This window comes from Aaosphaeria arxii, assembly GCF_010015735.1.
Source record: "Aaosphaeria arxii CBS 175.79 unplaced genomic scaffold BU24scaffold_2, whole genome shotgun sequence".
NCBI classification, from domain to species: Eukaryota; Fungi; Ascomycota; class Dothideomycetes; order Pleosporales; genus Aaosphaeria; species Aaosphaeria arxii.
The window spans coordinates 4,800,586-4,826,857 of record NW_022983475.1 but is presented as its reverse complement, the minus strand read 5'-3'; the positions used below and the strand labels follow the sequence as shown (position 1 = coordinate 4,826,857).

Here is a 26,272-nt window from a genome sequence, read left to right as displayed (position 1 = left end):
GTCAAGCCACACCCAATCCTTCGGCCCGCCCGTAACATTCATAAGGAGCGTGTGGGGTCGTTCTGGCGCCGGTAAGACCGACGAACCTTCGACGTCGTCTGGGGTTTCTCATTCTACTGCGGCCGCCTGCTGGGCTTTTTGGGCTTGTTTTGCTTGCTGATCGCGCGTCCTTCTTCTATCTCGTGCGTCTGTCAATTTCTCCAGCGTGACAACATACAGCGTGCATACACACACCGTTTGGGTTTCTTACTCCGCTCCGGTCACACTTCTCGGCGTGCGTTCTCCGTCGGGAATCTTGCAGAGCTGTGGCTGGTTTGTGATCACCAGTTGTGGCGCATAGGCGTGGCTTCCGATATTGTTTGATACCGGGTTGTGCATCGTGGGATTTGTGTAGAAAAAGGTGCTAAAACGGAGCGGGATATCGCGAGGCAGATAAGAAGGCAGACTATACACGACAAGACGAGCGGAGTCGCCGAAGAGATAGGATCGTTTGTTTGGCTGGAGACTGCGTTGACCATTGTCGGTTTTTGGGTTGGTGGTTGCTGTTGCGGGAGGGTTGTCTACCTTCTGGGGAGCTTTGGGTGCTGGTTGGAGGAGGTCGAGGGCGTTTGTTATTGGGGGATTCGAGGTGCAATTTCGGGTTGAGGAAGGGGAAGAGATAGGTTGGGAGTACGTTTAAGGGGGATCGATATTGCCAAACACAAGACGAAAAGAGCCGGAAGGGAAAGGAAACGCTACGATGGCGTCGACATCATCATCAATTGATGCATCTACAAACAACACAACACCCTCCTCCTCCGCCAACAACGAAAACACCACCACCACCACCACCTCCTCCTCCTCCTCCTCCTCCTCCACGCCTTCCAAACCAAAAATCGCCTTCATATCCGGGCCCCTCGACCCCTCAGAATCCTACTTCCAAACCCACTACGTCCCCCTCCTCGACGCCGCCATCGCCTCCTCCCACCACTTCATCATCGGCCCCGTCGCCGGCGTCGACACCCTCGCGCTACAGCACCTCCTCTCCCGCTCCGTCCCGCCCTCCCACATCACCATCTACATGGCGCACTTCGAGTACCTCACCCCCTCATGGCGGAACTCCTACCTCTCGCTCGGCGTCAATGTCCGCCACGTCGAGGACGCGATCGTGACGGAGGAGCGCGACGAGGCGATGACGAGGGATAGCGATTATGATATCCTGCGGTATCGCACGGAAGCGGAGGCGAAGGAGGTGTATGGCGTGTTGTGGAGGGCGAGGACGAGTAATACGGAGATGAATGAGCGGCGGAGGAGGGGGGTGGTGAGTAGGGAGTATGATCTTGGGGGGAGTGTGACGGGAAGGGTGATAGGGAAGGAGGAGGAGGAGGAGGAGGAGGGGGGAAAGGGTCAAGAGGATGGGGAGGGGAAGACGGGGTTTAGGGAGAGGGTGATGAGGAAGTTGAAATGAGGGTTCGATGCGGTTGGGCAAGTGTTTGGAAGGGGAGTGTGTTGGGGGGATTGGGATGGGATAGACAAAATTATAATTGATACACCCAAAAGCTTCTTCGTTCGTAGAAAAACATAATTATCCAAGTCACACAGTCGATTGCCCCGGGGTCACAGATGAGATGGGCAACTGTGTAGCGTTATACAGGGTATATCAGTGCGAGTCTTTGGTCTCCAGCATGATGTGACTTTGGAATTTATATCAGATCATTTGGCCTTTGATCTGTTTGTCTACGAAATATGTTCCATTCAAACCAATTCATTTCTAAGCATGCAAAGCCTTGATTCGCTACATCACTTTGTTCATCAGATAGGATATCATTTTTCTTAGCCTCCAACTTTTCCTTGTGAATTCATAAATAACTATCTCAAGTGAGTGAGTGGTGGGAAGTGCTGCTGGGCTGGGAAAAATTCTGGCATAGTGAAATTGAAAGCACGATCCATGTATGTACGATACGCTCCGTGTATGTACAATATATGTACAATGCAGAAACCGTGCTTAGGATGAACAAGAAACGTTCCTAAAAAAAGGCTTGATACACAGAAGATCTCTTGCTCCATCCTTCTCCAGCCGTGTGAGCGCCGGATGACAAGAGTCAATGAATTAAAAATCAACAACGCATACACCCAGTTCCATCCAACCCAAGTGCCGAATGTCGCATCGCATCGCAGTCCCTCACAATGCGACCTCGAAGCACCACCACCCGCCCGGCCACCCGCCCGCCGTTCTCGTGGCTAGCTGAGGGGCCTGAGGCCATGCGTTCGAGCACGCCATCTCACCACCCACCCACCCGTCCCACAACGAAAGCGCGCGCGTCGTCGTCCGCCGGGGAAAATCCAAGTCGCGTGGTGAGATTGTAAGCCGTTGTGTTCTGTGTGTGTTGGCTGCCACGCTTCGTTTGTTCCGAGAGACTGGACGGCCGGCGGCCTGAGGCGATGCAAATAGTCTCCTGTGGGTGCGGTGCGAGGTAAGCACGGGGCACAGTAAGCGGGGTGGGTTGTGATTGTCCGAGGTCTTGTCTTGTAGGGCTGCATTGCATGCATGCATGTATCCATGCGAAAGGTACGAGGGAGCGTTTTTTGATATTGGAAACATAGTGGTTGTGTCTGTTCATTGGTCAATTGGTTGGGATGTTGGGTTTCATATGAAGCTGAAAAACTACATTTGCTGGGTTCTCGATTCAACAAGGCGCAGTTCCGGAATTAGATGTTCGATGCGGTATCCGAGGGATGAGACAGGAACTTGAAGAAACACGTTTCATTGCGTCGATTCGTGGGTAGACCATTGTTTGTTCTGGTCGTTAGCTGGAAAATATGGCATTGTGGACGTTCTGTCAGGCGTTCGATTGTTCTGCCTTGCCGGCGGCTCTTGAATGGCCGGAAGTCCTATCCGTTTCACGAGCCGGCTATGCTATGTATGATTATGCTTCAATTGTAGGGAATATACTTCCCCTTTATTTTTATCATGTGGGACTTGTGTAGGGTCCATCGAAGGTGTTCTCTTGAGCTGATATGACATCATGATTCTGCCAATGCCATGATGAGCATGCGGGAAAGAAGGCCTGCATCTTCAGTGATCGAAGCCATGGAGCGGCCAATTGATACCTCGATGCTTGATCTGAATTCGTGGAGTTCGCAGTATATGGAAAACTAGACTTGTGAGTTAGAATGGTAGGTAGATGAAAGCTGTTCGACGAAGTGATGACGTCATACTTTGTTGGGTTGATGCTTGACTTACATTGTTCATGTACATATAAAGAAATTCATAAGTGAAATTGCATTTAAACAAAATGTGGCCCGGAATAAGAGTATTGACAACATATCCAATACATATCGGGTGTGCAGGTACTTTTGATGACGATGGAGTGGTAAAATGTCAATCACATGAAAAAATGTCCAAAAATGGAAATAACGCTTGGCGTCATGGACGACGACTGTGTTACAACAACGTCAATTGATGCACCTCATCCTGACATTTTCGACTTTTCAAGCTTTACCTCACTTATTCAAGCTATCAAATTGATCCTGTACTCATCCTACTATATTCCGAACACGTTAACCTAAATTTCAACTTCACTGATACTTCCGAACATCCCAATATGGACTGCGTACCTTTCCCTGTGGTCTGCTTCCAATGCGGAACGTATGGATACCCACCAATCTGAATAAGCTTCTCATTTAATACTCGACAGTGACCAGAACCCATGCCATTGCAAAGTGGTCGGCCCCACACTCGGATTCATTGTTACGGTCTGCGCTGCTGTTCGTAATTCACCATCCTGTTTTCCGTCCTCACACCGCTAATAATGACTAGATTGTTTGCTGGCCAGCATCTCTTCTTTGCTGCTGCTGTGCAACGGATGCTGGAAAATCGTGAGTATTTTTCTAGTTGAAGTGTCGATTCATGGCTGATGTGCGGTCAAGTGTGCTCGCAGCGCCGGTGGATATGGGGAACAGTGTCAACAGAGCTATCCCAATCTGATATTACCACCACTACGAATCACCGGAGCGAACGTGAAATGGTTTATAGTGTCAGTTTACAGTATCTCTGACAATGTGTGTTCTGGATGATTCGGCCAATAGGACATAATTCGAGTTTGTTTATCATTATAATAACACCGCGAGTGATTGTTTATGCTGGCTTTGCCCCTTCACTGCTTTAATCCTTATATCCGGCCACGATGGGCTTGTGAACATTCTAAGTAAACAATGAACTCGTGATATGCTAGATGAACAAAGTTACGTGTCTTTTAGTTTATTTACAATGTTTGCGTGGAGATTTAGCCCACTATCACCCACCACACGCAGGATTTCCCGATTGGGCATTGTGCCTTTACTTTTCTTTACCTTCACTTGAACTCGCGACCACGCGCGGTCTATCATCTTGTTTGTTTACGCGTTTTGCTTCATCTTTTACCACACTATATACCTTTTCTACCTGTTCCACCTTTTCCAACCCACCACCGACAACTTTTCTCCACCTGCAGACAACAACCGGTACACCAGAGTCTGCTTCAACAGCCTGCCTCAACAATCACAGCACTTCTGAAAGATAACGTTTCCACGAAACATTTAAGATGGGTAAATGGCAGAAGCCTTTCTGCGGTCATCATGATTGTGGTAAGTGTTACAGGCCGATGTCACCAGCGCCCTATCCCGATGGTTCACTGCCCGAAATCTCGGACAACTACACTGTCCCCGTGCAGAATTGGGCAGAGGGACTGAAAGAGATCGACCAAGTGGACTGGGACGCCTGGATGGTCTTTCCTGAATGCCCAGCAGAGTCTGTATTTGAGGCAGAACTTGAAGTAGGTTCATCCAAGTCGGCGGCCGAACGAGCATCTGCTCTGAAGCCGACGGATGGCACGGTGGAGAATCCGATTCCTATCGGTCCCTTGAGTGAGAGGAATGTTGCACCAGAGAAGAACATCTCTGCGGGACTGCCACTTCCATCGAACCAACCTCACTCTGAAGCAGTTCCTGTCGAGCAGACCATTGCGGCACCGGTATCGCCTCCAGCTTCGACACCACCGCCCAGCCAGTTTGCATCGGAGGCTTATTTGGACAAGTTCGATCTACCTGCCGGGGCGGCCGAGGCCCGTCGTATCAACGATCACGAATCCATAGCTCGGTCCTTCTGTGCGCAGCAATTGGATAACAACATTCAAGACCAGAATGCGCTTCGAGAACGCATTTATTGCATTCAACAGCAAGTCAACAACGTGAGGATGCAGCACGGCAAGGACTCTCCGACCACCGCGAGGTGGGAAGAGAAGGCTAGGAGGTCTTTCGCGCAGCTCACGCCTGAAAACAATCCTCTGTCGCCTGACGAATGCCTTAGCGTTCTAAGCTTTGACACTGATCCTCAGTGGCCTGCATTTATGTCCGGTGACGAGAATGAAGCACAGAACGGGAAGGATAATAACGGTTTTGCTTGCGGGAACACGCCGCCAACACCACCGTTTTCGACGTGGTTCACGACTCCGACTCCCTTGACTTATCCGCAAGGTTCGACACAGACACAGGATTCAGAGGTTCAGTCGGCATTCAACGAGCGTGCGCGACAGAGCGGCAATGGTCAAAATCGTAACACTCACGAGACTACGCCACCGTTCTCGACAACCTTGACGGCTTCTAATAGCTTGCTTAATCCGGAAAATTCGACACAGGCAAAGGTTTCGAAGACACAGTCGTCCCTCAACGCGCGCACGCAACAGAGGTTAACTGCCGCGAACCCACCAATCTCGAGTCCGTCTATCCCTCCGTATCCACGTCTTGAGAACGTTAATCCACCGTTTGTGTACGTGGATCCGCGGCTCTCTCAGATCGACCCAGATGAGCCAGAGGCATCCGCCCCTCGCAAGACGGTGTCCTTTGCGGACGAGCCTGTCGCTTCACCACCTCGTCCGAAGCAGCAGCAGCGTCGAACCAACAACCGGAATAGAAAGAAGGCTGCGGAACCGCAAAACGTCCCGCAGGGAGGGCCTCCACAGGAATCTTCACAGGAACCTCCACAGAAGCCTCCACAAGGACCTCCACAGGAACTTCCACAGCTACCTGCACAGGAACCTTCACAGCGACCTGCACCCACACGCAATAATCCCCCACCAGAGTTTCCGGCCGGTCCTGCAGCCCGACGAGCAGCTGCTACTCAGCAAGTGGAGAATCCTCTCAGTTCTCAGCAAGCTCAGCATTCTCTCAGTGCTCAACAAGTGGCTCGGCAAGTGCACCAAGCGCAGAATGCACTCGGTATTCAGCGTTCTCCCAGTGCTCAGAGTGGGAACCAAGCGCAGCATCTCCCCAGTGCACAGAATGGACACCAAGTGCAGCATGCCCTCAGTGCTCAGAACGGGCCCCAAATGCAGCAATCCCTCAGTTATCAGAACGGCTACCGCTCCATGTTGCCTCCACCCGTCCCGTCCAGCCACTCTCCCAGCCAAGCTAATCCCCAGCCCTCATTCCCGCCTTGCCCCAGCAATAACGACCAGTGGCCCATCCAACAGTCACACTACAGCTACATCCCGTCTGGATTCCAACAGCAACCAGGTAATCCGGAGCAGCGAGCCCAAGCCGCAATCGACAGTCTGCGGCACATGAATGGCTATGGAGGCGGTCCAACACGCTCCCCTCACTTCGCCAACGTAGCCCATCGGTCTTACCCAGCGGTGCCGGCGCAGCAGCCTATGCCGTATCAGCACATGCGGCCCATTGGGTCTGCGGCGGCGGATCCTAGGTTTGCGGGTAGTTATAATGCGAATAAGTTGCATGTGGGACATCCGGCACGGATGATGCCTGAGCTGCCGCCTGGACCGGTTGATGCTTTGAATGTACTGGCTATTAATCGGAACTTGGGGGTGAGCTTTGGTCAAGCTGGACAGCCGGCGAACACTGGACTGGATGCCGTTCGTAATTTGGTCCAGGGTCTTGGTCAGGGAGAGCAGGTGTCGATGGGTGTGTCTCCTGGACAGGATGTCAATCGGAACTTGGGGCAGAATCCTGGTGATCTGAAAGAGCCAGTGGAGGCTACGTCTAATTGGCACCATATCAATCGCAACCCTGGCCAGGATCTCAGTGCGGCCAAAGAGCCGGCGAAGGCTGCGTCTGATGTACAAAACGCAGCATCCCCACGCTCTCAAGAGAAGGAGACCACCACAGCTAATGCCGAGATCACGGAATCAAAGCAGCCTGTTCCAGATTCCAATGTTTCGAGTGTCAAGCTGCCCGTCACGGAGCCCGCACCTCTCGAGAACAACAGTGCCATCCGGAGTGTGCAAGACTTGGAGGCTCAGCCTACTCGCGTGCCTTCCGAGCAGGATGGCAGTGACCAGGATTCAAGGGACGCAAAAGCTCAGGCTTCTCCTGCGTCTTCCGAGACGATGCGCGGTGAACAGGATTCAAATGATGTGCAAGCTCGGGCTACTCCAGCACTGTCTGACAAGGACAACACCAAGACTGTCGAGCAAGGTGGACAGGAGATGACCCAGAACATCCCATCTGAGCTTCTTCTGAACACGATCTTGCAGCCTAATGGAATCACTCAAAACAACCCATCCTCAGGCTCCGAGCTTACAGATCTATCCGACAAGGACTTTTCGCCCGTGAAGGCTGAATTCCCTGTTCGACAAGACAATCTCCAAGAGTCTCGTGGTGAACCACTTCAGACGACAGAGCCAGCTCTCCGGGTCCAAAAGCCCCGTGTTAGTACCGGCCGTGCCTCAAAGACGCGAGACTCGACCGAGGAGAAGCTCGTCCAGGTGACTACGCCGCCGCCGCCGATGTTCCCAGAGGTTGTCACCCAGGCCAATTCGCAGGGAACCGAGAACCTCAAGCGGCGCCGCAATGCGCGCACCAATACGGCGGCGTCCGCTAGCAACCGCAAGAGCCCTGATGGTGATTTCCAGATCGGCAAGGTGGATGATTCGTCTTCGGACAGGGAGAAGCCGGCCCGGAAGCGTACAAAGAGCACGGCAGGTAGATTATCAGGTCGAAGGGGCGGCGGCACGACGAGTAGGTTGTCAGGGCGAAAGAGCAGCCTCGGCACGACGGCTGCGAGTTCTGCGAATGGAGATACTACACCCAGGAGCACGAGGGGTCGACGTAGCGGCGGCATGGCGCAAGCCCTGTCGAGCAGTCTGAAGAAGAAGAAGCCCGGACGAAAGAGGTCTTCCATGGATGGAGCCACTGACAATGACACCCATAACGGTAACAAGAACGATGGTCGCAAAAGTAGCAAAGAAATTTTGGACGAGGTAAGATATTACTCTGACTCCTCAATCTCCAGCTGCATCACGGTCGCAAAGGACTACCCTGAAGGGTTCTTCATCAGCGACCGAGAGCCTCAGCTGCCCACACCTCCGCCGGTCAAACGGTCAAACAAGAAGTATACCCAAAGTTCCTCGAAAGCTAAACGCAATCAGGACGAACAGACCGCATCAAAGGGAAACAAGACCGCTCCCAAGATCGCGAAGCGGGACCTCACGCCCACTGACCTCCAGCCGAGGTACGGTAGGCGGACCACCCGGTCTGAGACGAAGAACCCGAGCGACGCGGGTTCTGTGGATTCGGAAGACGCGAAAACTGCGGCGGGTACTTCCCATGCCGCCCCTGCTACTAGTGGTACTCATCGTACGTCCATATTCACTCATACTGAGAGGATCACGAAGTCCCAAGCTAAGAACACGTCGTGTAATGCTGACCAAGATAAAAAGGCAGAGAAAGCAGAGGCCGAGGTCAAGTTCGCGGTCCAGGAGGAGGCGTCAGTGGCGACCGTCGCGACTCCCATCAATCGTAGGGCCGATCGTGTTTCGTCTCTCGCTACTGCGGCGGTCCGGAGGCGTACTTCGTCTGTAGTGACTGCGGCTGCTTCCAGGACGACGACCAGTCCTCCAACAGCCACTGCGAATGCGAACACGGAGTTGGATCCGAGGGGCAGGACTAGGGCTTCTGTGAAGGCGAATGACAAGAGGTCTTGTCTGAGGAGTAGGAAGTAGGGCTTAAAAGTTTGGGTTTTCCTCTTTTCAAACGCTTGGCTGGATGCAGTAAAACAAAGTTTGGAATTCAGGGACATCGGTGAAAAGGCGGAGGAGAGCTGGATTGAAGACAGATGGTTCAGGATATCGCGGATGGGGGGGCTTCTGGGACGTCAGAAATTTTGCAACGGTTTTGTCATGGTGCAGTTAATGAGGTTGGGTTTGGAAAGTCATATACCCTAATACCTGCTTGAATCAAAACCCAAGTCTGGCCGCATCACGGAGTTCGAGTCAGGCAATACGAGAATACTATGAAATGATGAAATCAATTGAATTCGATACTTATATTTTGCTTGTGACTGTGTCGTCGTCCTGAGATAAGAGATCGCATATCCACTCCGTGGCCTTGTCTGCCATAGCGGCGGGGAATGCGTGTCCAACTCCGTCAAAAAGGACATCTTCAAATTGAATGTTCAAGCTCGGTTCCTCGCGCAGTACCTGTTTGAACACGTTCAAGAAAGGTAGCCCTGCAGCGTAAGGCACCAACTTATCAACCTTACCGCTAAGGTTTAAGATACGCTTTCCGTGCAGGCGTTCTCGAAGGACGATCTTGCACCTGTCCAATTTGGCCTTGTCGGGCTGTGGATCCAGGGCATCGGGGACGGCGGGGTTGAACGAGGAGGGGAGAAGCAGACCTGCTGGGTCGTATTTCGCTATAGCTTCTTGAAGAGCGTGGGGGAAATCGACAGAACCTAAGAATGACGAACCAGGTGTAGCGGAGGCTACATATGTGGTACGTTTGGATAGGCGTGCGCGGTCCGTCATGAGGCGAGTGTAATCTGGACAGCCGATACCAACAACAGCAGATGTGATGCGGGGATCCGAGAGCACGCATTGCCATGCCGCGTGTCCGCCTAAACTGATCCCTAACACAAGATTCTGTGTGATCTTTGGACCACCTGGTGCAGTGAATATGTAGGACTCGATATGGGTAAGGAGCTGCGAGGTATCTGCCGCGGTGCCCTGGAAGCAAGAGAACATATCTTGCGCATGTCGAGGGTTGCCTTGCCTCCATGCTTCGTTATGCAGTTTGTCCACAAGCCGCGAACCATGGTTACGCTGATCGAAAGAAGCACATATCAAGCCTGTAGGATGTCTCCCAGCCCGTCCCTCGGTTATTCGTTTGTTCCAGGCTGTGACTACTTGGGCGGCGATTGGTGCCATGGTTTCTTTCGTCTGGAGGCGTGGATGTAGCAGCCATAAGCAGGCGACTGATTTGGTCGAAGGAGGTAGTTCGGAGAGTCCATGGACAGTTGTGAGAATGCCGGCAATTGTGAAGGTTTCGGAAGAGACAGAGAAGCCAGTGGGCTGGTATGTTCCGTGGAGGGGGTTCGTTGTTGCTGCCATGATCAATTGCTACCAGAGTATCCAATCGCTACTTGTGCTGCGGTATGCTGCGTGCTGCGCGGTGTTGTGTTAATGATGTGTGTAATGTTTCTAGGAACTGTCAACTGTTGCAAGATGTGGAGCACTTTTTAGAGGATGTGACCGCGGGGACCCTGGTTTGCACCGAGGTTGTTCTTCCGCATTAGTGTACTGACTGGGGGGGTATTGCAGTAGTAGACGAAGTGGAGCTTGACGGTTACCACAAACGTGGGATCGAAGACAGGTTCTGTGTCAGTTTGTTCTAGTCTGTCGATGATACAGATTTGGATGTTTCTTGGAGAATTGGAGAAGATTTCCAACAGGCATTTCAATTCTAGAAGTATGGTAGTGGCGTGCACTATGCCGTACAGGATGCAATTGTCATGGTGTAGTCATCCTTCGGCAGCGGGGTTCACTGGAAGCGACGCGAGCGGTGAGGTGGATGCACATTGGACACGGGGATCGGTAGAGAGAGATGGGGAAATGGATTCGTACTCGGCATGAGTAGTTGCAGAAGTTGAGATGAGTACTCTGTATAGAGGTTGAAGGTTGAAGGTTGGAAGAAGGACGAGGTTGAGGTTGAGGGAAGGGTCAATGCTCCTTCCTTCCTCCCCAAATTCTTCGTTTGTTCCTTCCGTTCAAACAAGAGATGCTGATGGACAGGGATGGACAGGGATGCTACTGGCCCGGATTCGAATGGAGATTTGGGTCTTGGCTGATGGGGACAACATCCACATTTCATATCCACTAGTATGACAGTGGACAGCTCGACTACTGTAACGACAACAACAACGACGACGACGACGATCATCTGCTGCGTTCTGTCTGATCCATCCTTTTTGTCTACTAGATCTATCCTTGGCCCTACTCATCTCTCCTCTCTCCATCAGGGGATTCCATTACTCTCCTTCTAAATCACGCATCCATCCCTTCAGCTCTCGCGTAAACCTCCTGCCTGACGTTATTGCTTCCGCTGCGCGCTTTCCGACCAGAATAATGGGCTCGTGACAGAACATATTTTACGACACCGAAGGCGAAGCCATCCTCGCTCTCTTTATCTCGACATTTCTACTTCTTACTCAAACGGCGTCGCCGCTGATCGATCCTCCCACCTCCCCATACCGCCAGTATGGGTGACACTCCTGGCTCGAACGACGTCTCCCCTTTGACCCGTACCCCCCGCGACCGCTCTCCTACGCCTGCATCCGCGACCACAGACCGACCGAAAGACTCTTCACGAGTATTTTCCCCTTTACGGAAAGGCGAAACAGTTTCCAGCAATGGCTCTGCCACCCTCGCCCCAAACACTGCCCCCAACGGCACCCCAATTATAACAAAGTCAGCCCCGACTGGTGAACCCACATCGGATAACGAGGGCAGCGAGTTCCCATTTCATGCCATTTCGTCACAGCCAGACTCGAATCAAGCAAAGGAAACCAAAGACGGCGAAGGAACATCGAAATTCCCTCCGCGCTCTGTCGGACCCAATGGCTCCATAGGCGCAAACCCACCGAAACCGATATCGCGACGCCCGACTGCTGAGGGGGACGAGTCGGATGCTCCCAAAGGCCGGAGAAGTGTCCAGTTCGCACGATCTGCGACCTTCGACTCCAATCCAGCCACACATTCCCGGCACCAATCCTGGGACACTGACGAGGAAGGTGGAAAGGGTAAAGAGAAGGAAAGGCAGGGCTCGTCCCTAATAACAAAGCTGAGGGGAGCATTTGCTACGCCCATGCAAGGCCACGGCCGGACACAAAGTGCATTTGCTGGCAGCAGCAACACGATCCCCGAAGGATCGCCACACGGTCAAATGTCTCCCGCTTCCGAACGTGGTGATTTTAGGTTCGATGGACAGGATAGTGAGGCGGACGCTGATGCGGAGGAGAGCGCTGGCGAGGGTCCGTCACGGCCAGCGCGGAGGAGAAGAAAGAGCCGCCGCTGGTTCGATGATGGAACGCAGACCGCACCCACAACGCCCAAGATGGGTGGCACAAACGGCACGCATTTCTTCTCTCGAGATTCCCCGGGAGGCACACCAACTTCAACCACTGCCAACCGTCCTAGCTTCTTACGACGCGGAACAATGAGCGATATTCCAGAGAACCAAAGGCAAGGGGTATCGGAAGATGAGGGACGCGATAGGCTCGCCAAGGAGAGTGCCTGGACGAGGGGGCTTCACAGCGCCAGGGGTCTGTCATATGGAGGACTTCGCAGGCACGATCACAACGGTGAAGATTCTGAGGATCGTCGGCCCAGCCAGCTGCGACGACTGACTGGATTTGGCGGGACGGGAGGTGAAGGGCAGCCGTCACCATGGCGCATGCGCAGTGAGCGTACGTCCAGCCTCAGTGCTCAGAAGTGGAGATCCATCAAGAATAGTTTGAAGATGATCGGCGCAAGCAAACGAGCCGAGCGGCAGGTCGACCATGCAAAGTCAGCAGAACTCATGGCAGAACTTCTATCGGGCGCACCGGCGGCGTTATTTCTGGCAAGTATGTTCCAGCGTGATGAGCACGGTCGCAAGCGCATTCCCATCCTTTTAGAACAGCTCAAAGTGTCAGTGACAGACAGCTACCCTGGCGGTGAAGATAGAAAGATCGGCGAACGACATACCGTTCTTCGCATAGAGCTAGAATATGGCAGCGGCCTGACTAGGATGAAATGGATCATCCACCGCTCGCTCAGGGATTTTGCCAATCTGCACTTGAAATACAAAGTGCAACAGCAACAGGAAAAGTTCAGTCTTTCTGGCGGTTCCAAGAAGAAAAATCAAAAGGTCGACGACGACAAGGAGAAAGTCGACAAGGGCCCAAAGCTTCCCTCTTTCCCCTTCCGAGCTATGCCTTACCTGCGTGGGCTTCGAGGCTACGAGGATCTCGTCGAAAAGGATGGCAATGAAGATGTTGTCCAGACCCCCGGTGGAATGAGCGGTCCAGAGGGTGATGCTAGTGGCTTGGATAGGCCAGGGCCTTCCAATGTCAAGCGACGGAAGTCCTCATTCCAACTAGGTCGACGAACATCAAGTATGGCGGGCAACGAAGAGGGAACCGCAACTCGACAAGGAAGCTTCGTTGGTGGCGTTGGTGGACAGGCGACGAAGCAGAACCAATACGAGCAGCAACGAAAGCTTCTGGAACGATACCTGAATCAATTGATCACATTTCTCATCTTTCGACCAGACAGCAATCGGCTGTGCAAGTTCCTCGAACTATCGGCCTTGGGCGTAAGACTGGCCGCCGAGGGGGGTTACCATGGAAAAGAAGGGTATATGATGATCAGATCCGCCAAGGGAGTAGATAATAGGAAGAAATGGGGCGGCAACCCAATGGTGCAAAGACACTGGCCAAAGTGGTTCCTCGTGAGGCATAGCTATGTTGTCTGCGTCGACTCACCAGAAGAGATGAATGTGTACGACGTATTCCTGGTCGACTCAGATTTTTCAATCGAGGCAAAGGGTGGAGCCCTCAGCAAAATATCCGCAGGGACCAAAGATGCTGTTACCGATACCAAAGCAGCTGCTGCTTCCGGACACCATCAATTGCGACTATTCAACTCTGAACGTAAGATGAAGCTGATAGCCAAGAACGAAAGACAAGCCGCACAATTCATGGACTCGATCAAGTTCATGGTTGGCAACACCCAATGGGCGAAACCACAGCGATTCGGGAGCTTCGCTCCGGTCCGGAAACGGATCTATGCACAGTGGCTGGTCGACGGCCGTGACTACATGTGGAATGTTTCGCGGGCAATCAGCATGGCTAAGGACGTCATCTACATTCACGATTGGTGGTTGAGCCCTGAACTTTATATGCGACGACCTGCTGCCATCAGCCAGAAGTGGAGGCTGGACAGACTTTTGCAGCGAAAAGCGCAAGAGGGTGTCAAGGTATTCGTCATCATGTACCGCAACATTAACACTGCCATTCCAATCGACTCGGAATATTCCAAGTACTCGCTATTGGATCTACATCCGAATGTCTTTGTTCAACGATCTCCAAACCAGATTCGACAAAATACTTTCTTCTGGGCGCATCACGAAAAGATCTGTATTGTCGATCACACCATTGCATTTTGTGGTGGAGTTGATTTATGTTTTGGACGTTGGGATACGCCCCAGCACGCAGTGGTCGACGACAAGCTGACCGGGTTCGAGCTTGATGATACACCGAAAGATGCTGACCATTGCCAGTTGTGGCCTGGAAAGGACTACTCCAACCCGCGTGTCCAGGATTTCTACAGCCTTGACAAGCCCTACGAGGAGATGTATGATCGAAGCAAAGTCCCACGGATGCCATGGCACGATATCGGCATGCAAATAGTAGGGCAGCCGGCGCGCGATCTGACACGTCACTTTGTTCAACGATGGAACTATCTTCTCCGCCAGCGCAAACCATCCCGACCCACGCCATTCCTCTTGCCTCCGCCTGACTTCAATCCCGCTGATATCGAGGCTCTTGGGCTGGACGGAACATGCGAGGTGCAAATCCTGCGTTCTGCTACATCGTGGTCTCTAGGAACCCCAAACAAGACGGAGCATAGCATCATGAACGCCTACGTACAGATGATTTCTACTTCAGAACACTTCGTCTACATTGAGAACCAGTTCTACATCAGCAGTTGTGAGGTTCTGGGTACCAAGATTGAGAACAGAATTAGTGATGCTCTTGTCGATCGAATCAAGCGTGCACACAAGGATTCAGAGGACTGGAGGGCATGCATAGTCATTCCACTCATGCCTGGCTTCCAGAACACCGTCGACCAACAGGATGGTAGTAGCGTCCGTCTCATCATGACATGTCAATATCGCAGCATCTGCCGCGGCCCGACGTCCATTTTCGGCAGATTGCGTGCCGCTGGTATCGAGCCCGAAGACTACATCCAATTCTACGCTTTAAGGTCATGGGGTGCATTAGGTCCTACCAAAACCCTCGTCACGGAACAGCTGTACATTCACGCCAAATGCATGATTGTGGACGATCGTGTAGCCATCATTGGCTCTGCAAACATCAATGAACGATCTATGCTTGGATCGCGCGACTCCGAGGTTGCTGCTGTAGTACGAGATACTGAGATGCTTGACTCTTATATGGCTGGTGAGCCGTACAAGGTCGGCAAGTTCCCTCACACGTTGCGTGTCCGCCTGATGCGGGAACACCTGGGTGTCGACGTCGACCACATCCACGAGGATGAGTGGCCGAGCCAGGCAGATGACGATGAAAGCGCCCTTTTCCATACCGATTCATCGTCGCCATCTTCTCCAAACCCGGACCGAGCTACAGAAGAGAAACTTACGGCGAACCAGCATCGCCTACAGGATGATTTGATTGCGCGTTCAGAGAGGCTACATAGCTTCAATCATGATATTGATTGGGAGCAAGACAGCAACCCACACCTCCAGTCCAGCAAGAAGCCTACGACGGACTCTCGCATCACCAACAATGCCGCCCACGAAAAAGATGTTCGAGGCGAGGGTGTGGACAACATGCGAGACTTGCAATCTCGCCCCAGCATATCTCGCGGCCGGGATTCCTATGTTAACGACAAGGGACAGGAAGTACTTATGTCAGACGTGGCCGTTGAGGGCCATCATCACAATCACAAGCGGAGTCCGCCCAAGAAGACCAGGCCCCGGAGCAACACTGCAGGAACTAGGGCCAGTGGGGCCAGCAGCCTGCCAGAAGGGTATGCAGGTCTGCCGCCCCCAAGATTGCCTCGCATGGACACTCGACAGCTTGGCCTCACTCAGTTGAGCCAGCTTCCTGCCCTGCCTGTTTCCGACGACACAGATATTGGAGGTCCGCCACTTCAGCGAACCTTCAGCTATGCATCCTCACATGTCATCAATCCTTTGCTCCAAGATATGCGAAGACCTATCGTGACAGATGACTGCATGCGCGATCCTCTGAACGATTCTTTCTACCTCGACACGTGGCATGCCGTCGCGGAAAATAATACCAAACTTTTCCGTCAAGTGTTCCGTTGCCAACCGGATAATGAAGTCAAGACTTGGAAGGAATACAAGGAGTATACTGCCTTTGCCGAGCGCTTCAGCCAGTCACAGGGTGGCGGAAAGTCAACTCAGAGGAAGCAGCAGGAAACGCCGGGTAAGACCGGTCCACCAGGAAGCGGAGGCACTACGTCCGAGAAAGTTGCCTCCGCCGCTGGATCTGCCAGCCGACATATTGAAGCAGTTGGGGAGAAACTGTCGGAGAGGCTCAGTCATGATCATCCCTCAACCGGCCATAGCGATCAAACCAATGACAAGATGGGCAACGTAGAGCAATGGGCCCAGGACCAAGAGAAGCACGCTCCGTCAGGCAAGCTTCATCTCTCGCCACCAGCTGAATTTGACGAGAAATCCGCACTCAAGCGATCCCTCGATGATGCTGTTGTGTCCCCCATCGGACCACCAGTGCCAGAAAAGGCTTTTACCTTCCCACCTCCTCCACCGATCCCATCAGACCCCTCAGTCTCAACCACAGCTACTGCTGACTTCGCCAACGCAAACGGTGGTGTTGCTCGAGCCCGTACTGTCACCATCAGCGAGCCCACACGTGAGTCCCGCGCCCACGCAAACACCATCTCCACACATGCCTCTCAGAGAAGGAGACGACGAGCGACGACCAAGTCAAGCACACGCGCATTCAACCACACCGACGAGGCCATGTTGCTCGATAAGGAGGATGCGAAGCAGTTGCTCGAGCTTGTCCAAGGGCATCTAGTCGTCTGGCCATATGAGTGGTTGGAGAAGGAGGAGAGTGGAGGAGGTTGGTTGTACACTGTGGACCAGATTGCACCGTTGGAGATTTAGTAAGTCTTGTCCCTAATCCGCCTGCACGTAGCCATGCTAACTTTATTACTACAGTACTTAACACCGCTCTGCCTTTTCTCCTATTCTATCAGTACACGCCGCTACTGTTATCTTTTTATCACATATGCTTTTTCTTTCTTTCAGTGTTTTGTGTTTCATCTCACGCTGTAAGTCGTCAGCATACATCCGCACATGCACAAGCGAATTGCATTTCCACGGCGTTTTTTCCCCTCAGTATCTGCCACTCCGTTATTGTTGTTGTGGGTGGGTCATTCGGAGTCATCTCAGCTATATTTCAAGGGGTCTCCATTATATTTCAACAGCCATTTGCTATTTCATCTTTTCCTTGTATTCCAATCATGTACAGCTGGCCATTGAACCTTTATTCAACCATCGTTCCCATATGTAGTAGCGAACTACATCTCCTAGAGACTTTAGTTATTCGGATTAGTTTGAATCCCGAGTGAGACGGTGCTGGCGAAGTTTCCATTCCCCTGGACTGAGGTGGTGTGGCGTGTAGACTTTAACAATATTCTTCTTAATTGTATAAGATGTTTTATTAATATTTGTTCATCTGTCCCATGTGGTATCTTTTGATTTCCCTTCTCCCATGTCATTCAATCGCATACTCACGACTGACCGCACATGCCACTGCCCTTCAACGTCACCTCCGGCACCAAAACGACCGGATACCCCTTCTCCATCTTGACATCCACCTCGCCATCATTCCCCGCAGTATACTTCCCACAAGTCAAAACATCCACCACGGCGGCCCCCTTCGCAAACTCCATCCCCTTCGTCTTCAGCGTCCCCGACCTCGCCTTCTCCCCCTGATTCGTCAGCACCGTCCTAATCACATCCTTCCTCAACTGAATCGTATCCTCCGTGTAATTCAGCACCCGCGTCCAGTACCCCAAATAACCCCCCTCCCTCGCCGCGACATGATTCCTAATCTGATTCAAATACGCCACATGCCTATACAACGGCGCGCTCGTATCAAACCCACTCAACCACACCGCCTCCCTACACCCCGGGTCGTCCCCGCCATCAAAGTGCTGTTCCTGGCCCTGATACACGATCGGAATCCCATCGCTCAGCACCGCGAACGCCAGCGCGTTCCGCACGAGACTCACATCCTTCGTCGCGGATGCGAACCTCGCATTATCGTGGTTCTCGAAGAACGTGCCCAGCAGCGTCGCGTCGCGACACCCTGCGTTCTCATCCTGCGTGCATGCCGCGAGATTGACGACGAGGTCGGCCATGTTGGATTTGCGCTGGAAGACGCGGGTGATGGCGTACGAGAGCGGGTAGTCGAGCACCGAGTCCATGTACTGCTGGTAGGGATATGTGTAGTTCGCGAGCCCTTCCGACACCTCGCCCATGCAGAAGACGCCGGCGGCGGCGCAGAAGGGCGGGAAGAAGGTGGGGTGCACGTTCTTGACGCTGTCGATGCGGAGGCCGTCGATGGTGTAGTTGGAGACGAGGGCGCGGATCCAGGATTGGAGAGAGGAGATGACGGTTGGGTGGGTGGTGTTGAGGTCTGGCATTGTGATGTCGCAGTTTCCTCCGAGCCAGCATTGCTCGACTTCGGTTTGGTTGCGCATGTCGTTGAGCTCGCAGTAGGTGTGGTAGTAGCTGGGCGAGTTGAGGACGGAGAAGTGGCTGTAGTCGACTGTGTCGTGGCATCCCGCCCAGCCCATGTGGTTGGGGACGACGTCGACCATGAGGTACATGCCGCGGGAGTGCAGTGCGGTGCTAAGGGACTTGAGGTCTGCGGCTGTGCCGAAGTGTGAGTTCACGTTGTAGAGGTCGGTTTGGTAGTATCCGTGGTAGGCGCCGTCTACTTGGGCGGTGATGGGGGATATCCAGATCTAGAACGATGGTTAGCCTTTTGATGGTATTGTGGGTGGTGGGTTTCGGACGTACAGCAGTGAACCCCATGTTCTTGATGTAGTCGAGCTTGTTCTCGATGCCCTTCCATGTCCCGCCGCAGTAGATGTTGTTCTTGACGTCGCAGGGGTGTGTCGTGCTGCCATCTGTGCGTGCGAATCTGGGTTGATGTTAGATCTTGAAAGAGACTATAGCCGGATCAGATGAGAACATACCGATCGGTGAAGACTTGGTATATGGACCTTGACCTCCAGTCCGGTGCCTTCGCTGCTATTGTCTGTCCTGCCAGGAGTGATAGCACGGCAAGGTAGAGCGCCGACTGCATGGTTGAAAGTTCGAAAGTTGCAATTGAGGTTAGAAACGCTCGAGGTTGCAGACAAAAAGAAGAGACAGGATGTGACAGTTACGCTACATCAATCTCAAAAGAGGAATTAAAGCAGTCTTTTAAAACCCAGAAAGGATACCAAAATCCGATCTTCAAAGTGAATCAAAACCAGGCACATCCACGATCCAAAAGATTAATCACCGCGATTGCGTCCTCAGCACATACAAATATACATATACCGATAGGGAAATTAACAGATCACGCACGTGGCCAATCCCTCCTTCACGCCATCATATCGTCCTCCAACCACCAATCCCCCACCGTTCCCTGGTGAAATAAGCAGACGAAAGATCTCCATCCCAAATGACCACAACGCACATCTTAAACCTCAACCCAAATTGCCCGCTTACATCCCGCTGACCCAACCCAGAACGTCGGTACCTGTACATTCATCACACAAATGCATCCCGCCAAGCCCATGTATATCCCCACAATGATCGTCATGCCCCGTGGGGTCATCTAGTGTTGAACCCCCGTTGGGCGTCCCCCCCTCAATCCAAATAATTCGAAACACCTGCAATGAAACCGTAGATCCTATCTCCCTTCTCAAGATCATCTAAGTTCACGTGAAGCCGTTACATGCATGCATGTGAAGATCTTCCGCTGTGGGATCCCTGTTCGGCAATTAAAAGGTCCCTGCATATTATCGCACTCTGCAGCACCGCACAGCACCGCGTCAGATAAAGTGGGATGTTGCTGCCCTACGAGATCTGCGGTTGTATAGTCACCGTGTGTCAGCATGATTTTGGTATATTGTGTTTGGGCAAAGTACGGGGAGGGGGATGTGATGTCATCGTACACGTAGTTGGATGGGGGTTTAAGATGTGAGGGAGATATATACTTGGAATGTCAAATCGAACGAGATGCTGGCTACGCTATCAAACCAAGCGAAAAGGTTAGATCTACAACGAGCGTCGAGCATACAAGATCCATTTCTTTATCTACATACACCACCGACCTCCCCTCCCATTCTACACGACATAATCAGCACAAGTCAAGTCTTCCAAGTAACCAACGCTCCCCCGAGATCTCCATCGAGGTAACATACATCTCCCTCGCTCATTAAAAAGATCCACGAAACCTGTCAGATCATCATATTGCGGGTCCACAGAAACGGTCACGAAGATCGACGACTCTTCATTGCCCGAACGACGATCGACGTACGATGGAACGGTGATCGACAATTCCTATCCAACGTGTGGCGGGCCGCTAAAACCCAACGGCCACCTACAATTAAATGGCACAACAGGTACCCAACAAATGAATCACAGCAGATATTAGATAGATACTCAAAAAGACAATGCAGTGTATTATTACTTATTATCCCCATCCAACCTGTGAACAACCCGTGAAAAACCCTGCGTACTCCGCTCCGCTTCCAAAAACGAAAAGCCATGCAGTAAAGTAAAAGTAAAAGGAACGAGTATGACGATTGTTATCGACCAAGAAAACGCTAAAGATGCTTTCTGCAAAGGGAGTGACGAACAATCCAGAGATGATTGACGAGATTATTGGGGACCAAGCATTATATGCCTCCGCACGTGAGGTCTGTGTGGCCATGACGAAAAATGGAGATATGCGAATGATATCCAAAGGAACGCTTCCGCCATGTCGTGAACAAAATGGAAAGAAATGAAACAAAAAGGATGGTGTGTGGTATATATGATGCAATCAAAACCTCAATGCCCCGTGTTCCCAAATCCCTAATCCCGGTCCCAAGCCCTGGTTGACCTGATGACAAAAACGCCTAGACATTGGCCGATGGGCCATATACCTTAATCACACTGCTGCTCAACAATATCTACAACAATTCGACGAAGAAAAATCACGGTGCGGTCAAGCTCCTCCGCCTGGGGCTGCGACCCAGAAGCTCGTTCCTTATCTTGCTAGGAATGGCTGCCCTGGCCCAGCACTGCATCGCGCTCCTCCTCATTAGCTCCAACTCTTCGTTCTTCAAGCGCAACTGTCGCTTAGCCAACTTGCTCTTCTTGATTTTCATTCCTTTCTCCGCGTCCTCCGAAGGTAAAACGCCCGGCATAGTCACGCTGCGTGCCGCTGTCGGTCGCTCGTCCGCGGGGGAGGACACCAGAGATTCCAAGTCTACACATTCGGTGATGAGCGCTTGCAGGCCTGCCGATAGTTGGGTGGATCGTGAGAAAAGGTACGGCCAAAAGTCAGGACCCCAGAACTCGTCTTTCTCGAGAGCCGTCCGAAGCGCTGGAAGTATGTGTGGGAGAGCCGGGAGCGTGAGGCCGGTAGAGGAGCCGGAGTCTGTTTCCGTGGGTCCATCCTCGGATAGGGGGGTAGATGTGGAGCTGTTGGTGGCGGAGGAATTGGGAGAAGCAATCGAGGCGGTGGTGAGGAGAGATGCTGCAATTGTGAAACGAAGGTGCGATTCCGTGCTCATGGTCTCTGCGGTGATGCATGCTACGAGGACGCAAAGTCAGTACAGTCTTGCAAGAGCGGCAGCTTTCATGCCAAAGGACGAGTCGTCGTTGTCGGTTGTGTAACATACCTGGGCAACCACTGGTAACCACCCACTCCTCCTCTTCCGTGACGAAGCATTGGAGCCATACGAAAGCGCCACGAGCTTCGCCCGAGAACGCGAGCTCTAGATCGACGACTCTCTGGGAGCATAGGGCAGCAGCAGCAAGGGCTGATGCTCGCTTGTACAGCTGTGCAACGGGCATGGTGAGTGCATGCAGGATGTCACGATGGAGCAGCCATGTCTGCTTGGCGTCGTCGGAGCAGCGCTCATGGTGATGGCAGAAGCTGTAGATTGTTAGCGTGTGTTGTTGATTGATAGATGTATGGGTAAAGGAACATACTCTGCCTGGTGGGAGAGATAGTCACGAAGGATCTGGAAGGCCGGGGAAGCACACAGGCCGGTGAGATCATCATGGGGGATCTCGAATGGAGAGGGAGCAGGAATGCTTGCAGAGTTCATGGCGTTGTAGTGGAGTTAGAAAGATGTCGCGTATGGAAAGGGCCTCATAGATAGCAGCAGATTGGAATTGCAGCATTGAAGAGCGGGAAGGAGGCAGACGGGTGGATTAATCGTGAGACAGCTGGGTGGATGCGATTAAAGACGACGACGGCGGGAGGGGAGTTGAGGCGTGGGACTAATGCTAGGGCAAAGTCGGTAGCGACAGGCGACAGGCGAAATGCGACGCGCGAATGCGATGAAGCAGGCGGATGGGGTTTGTTTAGAGGAGGAGGCTAATGGTTAAAAAAGAGAAGGGAGAGGAGAAAGTGTAGGTACGAGGTATGTGTAAGAGAATGAGAGAGTATGTGTGAAAGAGGAGGTGGAAGGTGGAGGTGGAGATGGAGATGGAGATGGCGACGACAATGGTTGGTGATGGAGGAGGAGGTGGAGGGGGAGCCGACTGTATTGGGTTGGTTGGCTGGATTGGGAAATGACGACTCCAATAAGGGAAATAGCGACTGGACCTGAAGTGAAAGGGAAGAAGGGCTGGACCATGGACGATGGCGTTCTTTTGGACTCTCTTTGACTTTGGACTTACTCAGGTAGACGGAGTACGCTGTAGCCTTAAGTCATAACTAACGTCGTTAACCTCTAATTACAGTAGTAACACCATTCCCATGTGGGTTAACATAATCTACAACCATACCGACATGGGTTAACTGATCCTGAGTCTAATCAAGCAAACTCCCGATGAGCGCCCCTATCCACCCCCCATTATCCCTCACACTATTCCATCATCATTCTCACCCTTCATTACTGTAAACATAGTTAAAGGTAGGTAGACAAACAATGTCCTATTCCATCACCGGTGACCAGCACCTCGCTCCACAACCATGTCAATATAGGTACAATCGATAACTACCATGCACCATAAGATAAGACGAAATGCAAGACCAGACAAGAACAGCACACGACCACCACGACCACCACGACCACCACGCAGCGCAATGCATGCAGCCGCCACGATAAGTTAGCCACCAATACCATTCCAATGTGGCGTCCCATATTCATATTCCCAGTCCCAAACTTTCCCAACAAGCATTATTCAATCACAACGCCCCACGAATCGCAATACGCATGGGCTTTCTGCAACACCCATAGGTAGGCCGTAGTAGGTTCTCGGACGCTCAAAGGGGTGTTTGACATATCACTGCCCATGCAAGTGCTGGACCTGGACCTGGACCTGAACCTGGGACGTGGGCGCGGCGTGGACGGACGGCCGGCGTGGGTAGACGGGCGGGTATCTCCCTTACAAAGTTCCTTTGAAGGTGGAAATGGAAAGGAAGAGCGCCACAGCGATCCGCGCAGGGGAACCCGCCTAATTACTCCTTACAAATGGCCCAGCAATCGTCCCTCCTAATCCTCGGATTGGCCGACGAGATGCGATACGATACGATGCGCTGGAAGACAATCATCTACCATTCTACACGGTATCTAGTATCTAACCTACCTCCCGCAAACAGATCACCCACACCCTAATTAGGAACCTACATCTACAATTGAAAATCCCACAACCCTACACATTTCCTCAACAAGTAATACATACTCGTATCTACAATACCTAAGCAACGCAAACTGCCGAAGCCGTTTCAGCTCTACCATTTGAATGCCAGCATCCCCCGGCCGCGGCCCTAAAAGGTACACTGTAGGTACTAGACTCTCAGCCACACAATAGGGCGAGAGCCCAGCCCAGCCAGCCAGTCACCCAGCTAGTCCACCCAGACCCAGTGAACCCAGCCAGCCAACGTGCGACGACAGACATTATAAATAGACAGGAAATGTGGGGGGGGATAGAGCAAAGAGCACAAGTAGCCACGTTTGAGCAATAATGGTTCGATTCTTCGATGGAGAGTGAATGATAGTAAAGATGGTGGTTGTAGGGTTATGGTTTATGGAGACGAGTACGAGGGATTCTAGATACGAAGAGGTACTTGGAAGGTAGATAGTTGGTAAATGTTCAGCTGCCTACTGAGTTACATGGCTACGACCACGACGCTCGCAGTGAGGTGCGCACGTGGATGCGCTTTTACTCCCTCAGGCACACATACATACACAGTACAATCAACCCACTCAATTTACTTCCAAAGCAACACCCATCTATACATGTTATGCGATCAATCGAATTGTACCATTATCTTCCTACATACATACGAGTACCATGCACCTTCCTGCATACCATCCTCATACAGCAAGAATCAAGATGGGGAAGCTAAGGTACCTATTTGTATCCGCAATCACCCCCCTCTCCCTCCCTCGGAGATCTCCTCGACCCCACTACGCTCCGGTCTAGATCTCGCACCGTCAATACTCTCGGACCCACCAATCCAATAACTCGCTCGTAGGCTCTCCGACTGTTAATAGCTACCTACAGCTTAACGCTTGCTTGCTTGCTTACCTGGGGAGGGGAGGCATTTATGTATTTCCAACGAGTATATAGGCTTCTGTAAATAATAATAACAAAAATGACAACAAGAATAATGAGACAGCAAAACTGTAGAAAAACCACTGGAGTTGTCGTTCCCTACCGCGCTCGACTGCGTACGGCGTAGGTTACAGTGTAAAAAGCGTAGTCACTGACATACGCCCCTCTCTTTACCGTAAAGGAAATCAGTGGATTCGAATCTAGGTAGGCATCTAAAGTAAAAGCGTACAAAATGCTCGGGTCGTGGTATACGAGCATCCATACCCCCCCACGTGCCTCCCCTCCTCCTCCCCATCCCATCATACCCATCACACCCATCGAATCCAGCATAGAAAACAAATATAACTACCCGTACAACGCAGCGCAGCGCAACGCCCAACCTCACCCTCCGCTCGCCATCGCATACCGCAGGTACGTCAAGCCTGAGCACAAATGAACGGTAGATGGATGGATTGGTCCGAGGGTAGGTAGGTTGTATCCATGTGTACCGGTACGTTCGGTATCACATCAAAGCAGACAGATTGATTGATTGATTGATTGCATCGGCGGGAAAAGAAAAGAAAAGAAAGACGGATGAATGCAAGAGGGGGCGATGGAGACTTTTTCGAGAGGGTATGTGTTACGTGTGTATGGAGGAACGCCCGCATTGGTGTTGGGATGAAAGTGTGCTTGTTAGAACATGGAAATATTTCGTGGGACACTGTGGAGGACACTGTGGAGGACGCTGTTAGATATGGACGCAGTACTGACCGATGATGCGGATGAAGGTGAAGATGAAGAACACGACGGTGGACGTGAACGTGAAGATGAAGATGGTGGAAGTGAAAGTGGAGGTGAAGATAATGGTAAAGGTAAAGGTGAAGATCAAGTTAACAGTAGAGGTGAAGATCACTTAACAGTAGAGGTGAAGATCAAATTAACAGCAAAGGTGAACATCAAGTCAACAGCAAAGGTGAAGATGCAGACAGCGATGATAACAATACTATTCATTCCCTCTACATAATTCTTACAACAATGATGCTCATGATCTATCATACTCATAACGTTAAACGATGAAAGTCATAATTCAATAATGGGATTTTTCGGTTTCCCCCCTCGAGAATTGCCTTCGAACGGCAATTCCCATTTCCTCTCCCCCTTTTCGGTTCTTTCTTTTTCCTCATGGCGCAAGACTGGAATCGTCTCTTGTGGCGCTGCGGCGGGCGCGCACCAAGACCGACGGTGGCGTCCCGAATAGCCTCAAGCAAAAAACAAATGTTCTCAGCCCATATGCCAGGCGCCGTCCATCGCTAGGCGTGAGCTAGGTGAGACCCCGCAGTCCAGGCCGACTCCCAACTTTCAATCTCCGATAGAGTCGAGACTCGAGAGAGATGGACGGCCACTTTTTCATTCCATC

The 26,272-nt window shown here is 52.0% G+C and overlaps 10 protein-coding genes across 10 annotated transcripts; 5 read left to right on the top strand and 5 right to left on the bottom strand.

The window, feature by feature from the left end:
• Nucleotides 1-389: 389 nt before the first annotated feature.
• BU24DRAFT_135661 (uncharacterized protein) lies at nucleotides 390-1,565 on the top strand. Its single transcript, XM_033521078.1, has one exon. It carries the CDS (start codon nucleotides 740-742, stop codon nucleotides 1,445-1,447), a length of 708 nt encoding a protein of 235 aa, XP_033388574.1. The 5' UTR covers nucleotides 390-739; the 3' UTR covers nucleotides 1,448-1,565.
• Nucleotides 1,566-3,464: 1,899 nt separating this feature from the next.
• BU24DRAFT_419789 (uncharacterized protein) lies at nucleotides 3,465-4,071 on the top strand. Its single transcript, XM_033527304.1, has 4 exons — nucleotides 3,465-3,628; nucleotides 3,678-3,747; nucleotides 3,800-3,858; nucleotides 3,910-4,071. The coding sequence occupies exons 1-4, from the start codon at nucleotides 3,585-3,587 to the stop codon at nucleotides 3,965-3,967; spliced, it is 231 nt and encodes a 76-aa protein (XP_033388573.1). The 5' UTR covers nucleotides 3,465-3,584; the 3' UTR covers nucleotides 3,968-4,071.
• A 525-nt stretch (nucleotides 4,072-4,596) lies between these two features.
• On the top strand, nucleotides 4,597-9,124 carry BU24DRAFT_477393 (uncharacterized protein; the record flags this gene model as incomplete). Its single annotated transcript, XM_033532984.1, has 2 exons — nucleotides 4,597-4,605; nucleotides 4,692-9,124. 2 exons carry the CDS (start codon nucleotides 4,597-4,599, stop codon nucleotides 8,973-8,975), a joined length of 4,293 nt encoding a protein of 1,430 aa, XP_033388572.1. The 3' UTR covers nucleotides 8,976-9,124.
• Nucleotides 9,125-9,278: 154 nt separating this feature from the next.
• Nucleotides 9,279-10,576, bottom strand: BU24DRAFT_135618 (uncharacterized protein). The gene has a single exon (XM_033521076.1). It carries the CDS (start codon nucleotides 10,359-10,361, stop codon nucleotides 9,297-9,299), a length of 1,065 nt encoding a protein of 354 aa, XP_033388571.1. The 5' UTR covers nucleotides 10,362-10,576; the 3' UTR covers nucleotides 9,279-9,296.
• Nucleotides 10,577-11,349, bottom strand: BU24DRAFT_135619 (uncharacterized protein). The gene has a single exon (XM_033521077.1). It carries the CDS (start codon nucleotides 11,188-11,190, stop codon nucleotides 10,792-10,794), a length of 399 nt encoding a protein of 132 aa, XP_033388570.1. The 5' UTR covers nucleotides 11,191-11,349; the 3' UTR covers nucleotides 10,577-10,791.
• On the top strand, nucleotides 11,023-17,721 carry BU24DRAFT_387495 (phospholipase D). The gene is made up of 2 exons (XM_033524968.1): nucleotides 11,023-17,192; nucleotides 17,248-17,721. Exons 1-2 carry the CDS (start codon nucleotides 11,509-11,511, stop codon nucleotides 17,252-17,254), a joined length of 5,691 nt encoding a protein of 1,896 aa, XP_033388569.1. The 5' UTR covers nucleotides 11,023-11,508; the 3' UTR covers nucleotides 17,255-17,721.
• Nucleotides 17,722-17,822: 101 nt separating this feature from the next.
• Nucleotides 17,823-19,421, bottom strand: BU24DRAFT_477389 (glycoside hydrolase family 13 protein; the record flags this gene model as incomplete). The annotated part of the gene is made up of 3 exons (XM_033532983.1): nucleotides 19,299-19,421; nucleotides 19,120-19,243; nucleotides 17,823-19,064 (listed from the first exon to the last, which is right to left on the bottom strand). The coding sequence occupies exons 1-3, from the start codon at nucleotides 19,406-19,408 to the stop codon at nucleotides 17,823-17,825; spliced, it is 1,476 nt and encodes a 491-aa protein (XP_033388568.1). The 5' UTR covers nucleotides 19,409-19,421.
• A 1,739-nt stretch (nucleotides 19,422-21,160) lies between these two features.
• On the bottom strand, nucleotides 21,161-22,554 carry BU24DRAFT_135554 (uncharacterized protein). Its single transcript, XM_033521072.1, has 3 exons — nucleotides 22,297-22,554; nucleotides 21,984-22,240; nucleotides 21,161-21,895 (listed from the first exon to the last, which is right to left on the bottom strand). Exons 1-3 carry the CDS (start codon nucleotides 22,413-22,415, stop codon nucleotides 21,294-21,296), a joined length of 978 nt encoding a protein of 325 aa, XP_033388567.1. The 5' UTR covers nucleotides 22,416-22,554; the 3' UTR covers nucleotides 21,161-21,293.
• On the bottom strand, nucleotides 22,555-22,985 carry BU24DRAFT_135553 (uncharacterized protein). The gene has a single exon (XM_033521071.1). It carries the CDS (start codon nucleotides 22,947-22,949, stop codon nucleotides 22,695-22,697), a length of 255 nt encoding a protein of 84 aa, XP_033388566.1. The 5' UTR covers nucleotides 22,950-22,985; the 3' UTR covers nucleotides 22,555-22,694.
• A 2,363-nt stretch (nucleotides 22,986-25,348) lies between these two features.
• Nucleotides 25,349-26,028, top strand: BU24DRAFT_135608 (uncharacterized protein). Its single transcript, XM_033521074.1, has 2 exons — nucleotides 25,349-25,366; nucleotides 25,432-26,028. The coding sequence occupies exon 2, from the start codon at nucleotides 25,556-25,558 to the stop codon at nucleotides 25,877-25,879; it is 324 nt and encodes a 107-aa protein (XP_033388565.1). The 5' UTR covers nucleotides 25,349-25,366; nucleotides 25,432-25,555; the 3' UTR covers nucleotides 25,880-26,028.
• Nucleotides 26,029-26,272: the final 244 nt, after the last annotated feature.

Excerpts from the sequence above, each read along its gene's own strand:
- BU24DRAFT_387495 (XM_033524968.1), top strand. The coding sequence starts at position 11,509 with ATGGGTGACACTCCTGGCTCGAACGACGTCTCCCCTTTGACCCGTACC.
- BU24DRAFT_419789 (XM_033527304.1), top strand. The coding sequence starts at position 3,585 with ATGGACTGCGTACCTTTCCCTGTGGTCTGCTTCCAATGCGGAAC. Across the intron at positions 3,748-3,799 it reads TTGTTACGGTCTGCGCTGCT|ATTGTTTGCTGGCCAGCATC; the intron begins GTTCGTAATTCA and ends AATAATGACTAG. Across the intron at positions 3,859-3,909 it reads GCAACGGATGCTGGAAAATC|TGTGCTCGCAGCGCCGGTGG; the intron begins GTGAGTATTTTT and ends TGTGCGGTCAAG.
- BU24DRAFT_135553 (XM_033521071.1), bottom strand. The coding sequence starts at position 22,949 with ATGGTCCAGCCCTTCTTCCCTTTCACTTCAGGTCCAGTCGCTATTTCC.
- BU24DRAFT_135608 (XM_033521074.1), top strand. The coding sequence starts at position 25,556 with ATGGAAATATTTCGTGGGACACTGTGGAGGACACTGTGGAGGACGCTG.
- BU24DRAFT_135619 (XM_033521077.1), bottom strand. The coding sequence starts at position 11,190 with ATGATCGTCGTCGTCGTCGTTGTTGTTGTCGTTACAGTAGTCGAGCTG.
- BU24DRAFT_135618 (XM_033521076.1), bottom strand. The coding sequence starts at position 10,361 with ATGGCAGCAACAACGAACCCCCTCCACGGAACATACCAGCCCACTGGC.
- BU24DRAFT_135554 (XM_033521072.1), bottom strand. The coding sequence starts at position 22,415 with ATGAACTCTGCAAGCATTCCTGCTCCCTCTCCATTCGAGATCCCCCAT. Across the intron at positions 22,241-22,296 it reads TATCTCTCCCACCAGGCAGA|CTTCTGCCATCACCATGAGC; the intron begins GTATGTTCCTTT and ends AACAATCTACAG. Across the intron at positions 21,896-21,983 it reads GGTTACCAGTGGTTGCCCAG|CATGCATCACCGCAGAGACC; the intron begins GTATGTTACACA and ends GCGTCCTCGTAG.
- BU24DRAFT_135661 (XM_033521078.1), top strand. The coding sequence starts at position 740 with ATGGCGTCGACATCATCATCAATTGATGCATCTACAAACAACACAACA.